The sequence below is a fragment of the Arachis hypogaea genome, chromosome 4 (assembly GCF_003086295.3).
Source record: "Arachis hypogaea cultivar Tifrunner chromosome 4, arahy.Tifrunner.gnm2.J5K5, whole genome shotgun sequence".
Classification (NCBI taxonomy): domain Eukaryota; kingdom Viridiplantae; phylum Streptophyta; class Magnoliopsida; order Fabales; family Fabaceae; genus Arachis; species Arachis hypogaea.
The window spans coordinates 20,256,679-20,264,055 of record NC_092039.1 but is presented as its reverse complement, the minus strand read 5'-3'; the positions used below and the strand labels follow the sequence as shown (position 1 = coordinate 20,264,055).

The following is a 7,377-nucleotide window of genomic DNA, read 5'->3' as shown; positions in this document are numbered from 1 at the left end:
ATTTAAAAATAATAAAATATTATTTGGTCTTTTTATTTTATCATTAAAATAATTTTGAAAATAAAAAATATTGAAAGTGAAAGCACAAATAAAATAAGTCTATAACATTTTCTTTAATTCCTTCTGTTTCTCATCTCCTCGTTACATGGCGATTTGTTAACTTATTTTGGTTTTTGGTCTTTTAACATGGGCACATAGGAATGGAATTGGCATATCGAACATAAGGGAGATATGATCGTATGAGAAGAATAGTTCGATTAGGCATCTTTTAAAAATAGTATAATATTGAGTTTTTTATTATAATAATTTAAAAAAATAAATATATTTAAAAATTATGAATAGATTTAGTATTTTTTAAAATTAAATATTTATTTAAAATATAAATTAAATAAAACTAAAATTTAAATAAATTTTTGTTTTAGATTTAATATATTTAACTATAAATATATTATAATTTAAATACACATCTAAAAACTAAATTATTTAAAATTTTAATTTTAAAATTTTAAAATAAATTTTAAACCATCTAATTATTAACTAAACACATACAAAACACTCATAGAAACAGAAGTCACATTTGTCCCACATCCAAAATCCCGAAGCTCACCTTGAAAATTCAGCACGCACATTGAAAACCCACATTTAAAATTGATTTTAATAATTTTAAAAACGTTAATGTTCAAATAAGTAAACGAATAAATCTAACTAATAATAAAATAATATTACAATCATAAAAGAGATTAATTGTATTCTTAGCGTTTATATTTAAATGCTAAAATTTATAATTTTGGATGTGTTTCGAAAATAATTTATATATAACATCATATTTTTAGATGTGCTATAATTAAAAAATAAAAATTTAATGAACATACCATCTACATTTTCTTACTTAAACTTTTAAATTTTGGATGTGTTTCAAAAATAATTTATATATAATATTATATTTTTAGTTGAGTTATAATTGAAAAAAAAAGGACGATTTTTATAAACATACCATCTACATCTTCTTAAACTTTTTATTTTTTTGTGCATCTTTATTCAAATTAATCTTCTTAAACTTTTTATTTTTTGTGCATCTTTATTCAAATTAATTAAGTATGAATTATTTTTTTATACCAACTTTATTATTAAAATCAAATAAAATCAACGTAGTTCCAATTAAATAAAATAGATTATTATGTTTATTTTATAAACATAATTAAATAATAGGGCAAAGAATAATAATAATTATAATAAAATATAAATTTAAATTAGTATATTTACTGAAAAAAAAAATCTTAATCTTTGAATTGACTCGAAGAGACTTTTAACGCATCGACCTCTCGAAACTGCTTCTTTTTACGCTGGAGAAGCTTGAAGAGGAGAGGAGCTCAAAAAGTAGACTACGAGTTTTAGGCTAACTGGATTGATTAAGAGTGGCGTGATAAATATTAGTTTTTGATATCTAATTGTTGGTGATAATAGGAGCGTAAAAAAAAGAATTATTTCTAAAGTAGGTAAAAAATTAAAAAAAAATTTAGAATTTAAAATTTAAATTAATTTTAATTATCAATATGTATTTAAAAATAAAAATATATTTTAATTAAAAAATAATTAAATAATATTAAAGATTGATTAAAAGCTGAATTTTGTTGTACAAATAATATTTTTCTGTGGCATGTTTCTTAAGGATACAATGTAGCAATCAACAAGGTCTCAAAAACATTTGCACAAATCCAATAAACTAGTAACTGCACAAACTCAGAAGAAAGAAAATACCAAGATTACAACTGAGTATAATTGATACACAGAATTACGTGCTGTGGAGTTGGAGACCATGGTCCAGCAAAGGACATCACTAGTTTAAAGATGATAAAAACAATTGTTTATTTAGTCCTAATTAAAAAATATATTCTAAAAAATGTAGATTAATAATAAAAATATAAATTATGAATAAAAATTAAAAATCTAAGAAAAAATAATTATATTAATGATTTAAACTAATATTAATTTAAATAAAACTAAATTTCTTTATCAAATAAATTTTTTCAAAATCTCAATTTCACAATAAGTTTTAGTCAAAGAATTTAAAAATAAATAAGGATTACTAGACTAAAAGTAGATCGATTAGCAATAAGAATTGGTAGATTAAAATATAGATATTCGAAAATAAAAAAATTATTAAAAGAATTATAAAAAGTATAAATAAAAACTCAATTTATAAAAAATCATTAAATTCATAAAATGAGAAAAAATATCAAAATGATAATTAAATAAAAGCAGGAAAATAGTATTATAAAATTTATAAAAAATAATAAAAAATAAAATAAACCTCTAACAAAATTTTTGCTAAAAATATAAATTTTAAACAAATTAAAAAACTAAAACCAGAATCAAATTAATGATTAAGAATATAACAACTCATTTAATCTATGTCACGTGTCAAAAAATCTAATTAACATATGATAATTTATTCAGACGAGATCAAACGCTTTTATTTAAAGACTTTTTAAATGAGATTCAAATTTTCAACTTTTTAAGGATACTCTTTATTATATTATGAAGATACTTTTCAAATATCTTCATTTAATATTTCAATAAAAATATTATAATTATATTTAATAGTCATTAATAAAAAGTTGAATTATTTTACTGTTCATGAGATATTTAATTTTATTATATTAAATGCTCGTAAATGGCATTATGATTTTTTGGAAATTTATTAATTTATACTTATACCATATATGATATACATTTGAGATTTTATGAGACGATATTTTGCCAATTTTAAAAGCATGCACTAACAGAGATACAAAGGTGTGATGTTAACCTTTAAGCAATTGGTACATCTCGAAGGATGTCATTTTTTTTGTTGGGGTGATTATTTTTTCAAAACCCATCATTAAATTAATTGTTTATATCGTATATATATAGGTTATGTTTATAAAATTTTATATTAAACTAAAATAATTTATTATACTTTAATTTGTTATATGGATTAAATTAACGTGATATAAATATTTGAAATCTATATATGAATATTAGAGTATAAAATATGTAGTTATAATTCAATGATTAGCGAGTAAAAAAAAGTGTATAGCTAGAAAGAACTCGTAACTATAATATAACTTGACCATAATAACCCAATATCAAGAAAAAAATATTATTATTGCAGAAATAGTAACTCGTATTTATAAAATTGCTCCAACCACTTAATTCTCTGTCTTTCTGTTAACATATTTATAAACTGCGATAAATGTTTCATTTCTATAGACTCAATTTAGACATAACTTCTTCTACACATACTTTTAATTTACTTCTTATATATAAAAATTATAGGCATTATTCTAACATTATTTTTTTAAAATAATTAACACATTTTTTATTTTATTGATGAAAAAATAATTTTAATACAGAATTAATTAATAACCTCAAATAATATCTTTGCAAGCTATAAATAGATTAGAGTCTAGATTATTATTATCATTATATCCAATAAATTTTGTGCTTCCATCAGTTTTTTGTTTGTGTTTATCAAATCTCCCTTCTCTTTCATGGAGAAGACTCCATCACAATCACAAGAGCCAGCATTCCAGCACGGATCTCTGAGCATGGCTCCAACGAACAAGAACTACGAAACACTTGAAATCGAATCTATCAATAACATTGAAGGAGAAGAAGAAGCAGAATCAGAAATGGGCAACAAGAAAGCACAAGAAGAGCTGCATGCAACAACAGATCAAAAATCCATAAGAAACAAGAGGTACATGCCCCTTCTGGTTTTGAATTACTTTCTCCTCTTTGTGGGTTCGGTCTCTTCAAGCATGCTCTCAAAGTATTATTTCACCCACAAAGGTTCAAGCAAATGGGTTTCAACTTGGGTTCAGTGTACGGGTTTTCCTCTCTTACTCATCCCCATTTTCCTCCCATATTCTCTCCTCAAATCCACCATCCGAAAACCCTTTACCGATTTCAACAAAAAGATTCTAACTTTATCGATTTTCGTTGGAATCATGCTGGGAATCAATAATCTTCTTTTCTCATGGGGGGTTTCGTATCTTCCAGTTTCAACCTCGTCGCTTCTTCTTTCTTCTCAGCTTGGTTTCAATCTCATTCTCTCCGTCATCATCGTGAAGCAAAAGATAACCTTTTCGAATCTCAACACCGTGATTCTCATCACGTTGAGCTCCATCATTCTCGCATTGAATTCGAGCAGCGAAAGACCCAAAGGTGTAACGGAAAAGCAGTACTTCATTGGATTCTTTTGCACCATTAGCGCGGGTTTGTTGTTTGCTTTGTACCTTCCCGTTGTGGAAAAGATCTACAAGAAGGTTTATTGCTACGAGATGGTGATGGAGATGCAGCTGGTCATGGAGATGACGGCGACAGCGCTGGCCACCGTGGGAATGGCGTTCGACAGCGGATTCTCGGAAATGAAGAGAGAAGGGAAAGAGGTGTTTGACAAAGGAGAAAGGGTTTACTGGGTTTTGATCGTGGCAACCATCTTGGCGTGGCAGTTTTGCTTCATGGGCACGGCGGGGATGGTTTTCTTGACGTCATCGTTGACCGGAGGGATTTGCATGACTGCGCTGTTGTCCATGAATGTTTTGGGAGGTGTTGTGTTTCTGAAAGAGAAATTTGGTGGGTTGAAAGCTGTGGCCACTGTTTTATGTTTGTGGGGGTTTTGCTCTTATGTTTATGGCATGTATACTAAGATGTTGGAAGCTAAGGCTATTTCTCAGCAAAACAACAACAACAACAACATCAACCGCCATTCTGGTGAAGATTCATCTTCCCTGGAGTTGGTTAGTATGGTGAAAAATCTTGGGGTTAGTCATTGAAGTTTGAACCATATAGGATTTGATGATTAGTCATGATAGGTAGCTAAGTACATAAAGTTGTTTTCGCTTAAATTCGAAATCGTTGCATGATCTCATAACTTTTAATTATTATCTTTATATCATGGTAATTTTATGTGAGTATTCACCTTAATAATATGTAAATTAGTATTGTAAAAATTTCATGGTCATTATAATAAGTACAATTATAGTTATTATAAAATTTATTTTAGTAATATTGTTGGGACTAATTATATTAACAAAAATACTATTTGTACACTAAAATTAACATCTAGTATAATACATGTGTAATTTAATTTATTTTCAATATGTATCTAAATTTTAATATATATTATATACTAATGACTAATTTTAGTATACATGAAGGATAATTCTTATATTAAATACACAACATATGTGATAATAAGGAGTGTCATCCTCAATTACATGAGGTATGTGTATTTAGTGTGATCTTTAATTAATAATAAACAAAAATATATTTATATACTAAAAGCATTTATAATATATTTATATATAAATATAGATAAATATATATGATATTTAACTCTTTTTAATAACTAATTTTAATATATATCTAATATAATTGAATAATAAAAAGGCGACAGTAGTATCTGAATTATTCATGATGGTGAGGGATTATTATTGTTGGCTAGTTTGGCTAAGAATCAGAATGGTTTACTTGAGAGTTGAGATCTTCTTGCCAAATTTAATTATTTTATTCTTTGTTTTTTTTTTTTTTTTTTTGGGGATGCATGGGGATAGATACCGTGCATCAAAAAATTTGCTTGATTTTCTTGGATGTGTGAATTCCATGAAAATGATGAGAGAAAAAGAAGGAAATATGAATAACAAAAATAGCTGAACACAAATACAGAAATAAAAAGAAATTTTTTAATTAAATAAATATTGACCAAGAAAACATATATCACAATCTTTTTACATATTTGATTAAAAGTAATTCTATTTGAATTGAGAATTAGGATTATGATGACAGAGTTTTTCTTTTTTTAAATTTCAACGCAAAGGTGTACGAATGAATAATTTCATGATTCCTTTCCTTGAAAATAAAACTCATAAATAAGTTCTTAGAGACTTTTATTAAAGGACCCTCAAGAAAAAAGGTGCCAGGTATTTCAGTTACTTCAATTGTAGCACAACCATAATTAATTTGTCTTATATATATCAATGAATAATGAACTTAATTAATTCAAGATAAAATTCATATCATGAAGTAGGAAATTGTAACTTTGGCATTACTTTCAGTTTCAGCATTTCCCGGCAGGTAAAATTGAGCTTAATTTGGTCAAACTTGGCACAGGCAACTTTGGTATCACAAGAAATCCGTTGCTAAAAGTGTTGAATGCTTAATTTCAGTCATGTGTAATATGTGCTGGAAACTGTAAGGTACTTTCAACATTTGTATACATAAAAAGAAAGAACAGAAACGTATTCACAAGCATCATTATTGTATAAAGCAATTTGTATTATTCTACAATTTCAGTAGTTAACTGCAAAATTTATACAATATAATTTTTGCTAATATAATTATTGAGTTATAATCACATATTATATATATTTTGATTATTAAAAAAATAACAACAATAATATGTTCAGATAATTCACTTAAACATATATATGTCCTTTTTTTAATTATATCACTGCAAGAAAGTAACATAATGATTGTTAGTTCTATATGAAAAATAATATTTGTAGCATTCTTTTATACACATATTAGGTGTACACCTTATAGGCTTATTTTTTAATATTAAAAGACAACTATTTTGCGTTCTATCTCTTTTCAATATTAGATAATTTTAATATTAAAAAAGAGCAGTATACTACTTATTTAAGCATTTTTTTAAAAATATACATATAACACTTTTTTTAATTACAATTTAATTTTAATATACTATTATTATAAAATAGTTTTATACATATATTTATCTACATACCGATATTTTAATAAAAATAACTATATTTTATATTAATTATATAAATAATAATCTAAAAATAATATAATTAAATAATTATGTAAAATATTTATTCTTAATCTATTAAAATTAAATTCTTTTAATTATTAGTATTAATTTTTGATGGGACAAAGACTTGGTTTAGAAAGTGCCACTATTTTCGGTAATTTGCAACGTACAGTATGATTTCCTGGAATCTTTTTCGTGTTGTAGAGCATTCTTCTTGTGAATAGCCTTGGCTTTTATCGTGTATATATAGCTGAACCTCATTTATTGGTCCTCTTTGACTATTATATCTTTTCATCTCTCTTAATTAATTGCACTCTTTTATTACGGGGGAAAAGAAAACCAATAAATGACATACATTTAATAAAATTAGTAATTAAAATGGTTCTCACCAGATGATGATGCATGAATTGGTTTAATTTTTTGTTTTTTTAATGTATATAGCATTTTATTTTTCAAAAAATTAAAGATGAATTTAATATATATTTAATGTTTTACACTATAAAACACGGACATAGACATAGATACGAAATACAACACGATAAAAAATACGACAACACACC

General features: G+C 25.3%; 1 protein-coding gene across 1 annotated transcript; it reads left to right on the top strand.

Moving 5' to 3' along the window:
• Positions 1-3,461: 3,461 nt before the first annotated feature.
• On the top strand, positions 3,462-5,040 carry LOC112796465 (probable purine permease 4). Its single transcript, XM_025838932.3, has one exon. It carries the CDS (start codon positions 3,534-3,536, stop codon positions 4,818-4,820), a length of 1,287 nt encoding a protein of 428 aa, XP_025694717.1. The 5' UTR covers positions 3,462-3,533; the 3' UTR covers positions 4,821-5,040.
• The last annotated feature ends 2,337 nt before the right edge of the window (positions 5,041-7,377 follow it).

What these genes read in the sequence shown, in the direction of transcription:
- LOC112796465 (XM_025838932.3), top strand. Translation starts at nt 3,534, where the DNA reads ATGGAGAAGACTCCATCACAATCACAAGAGCCAGCATTCCAGCACGGA.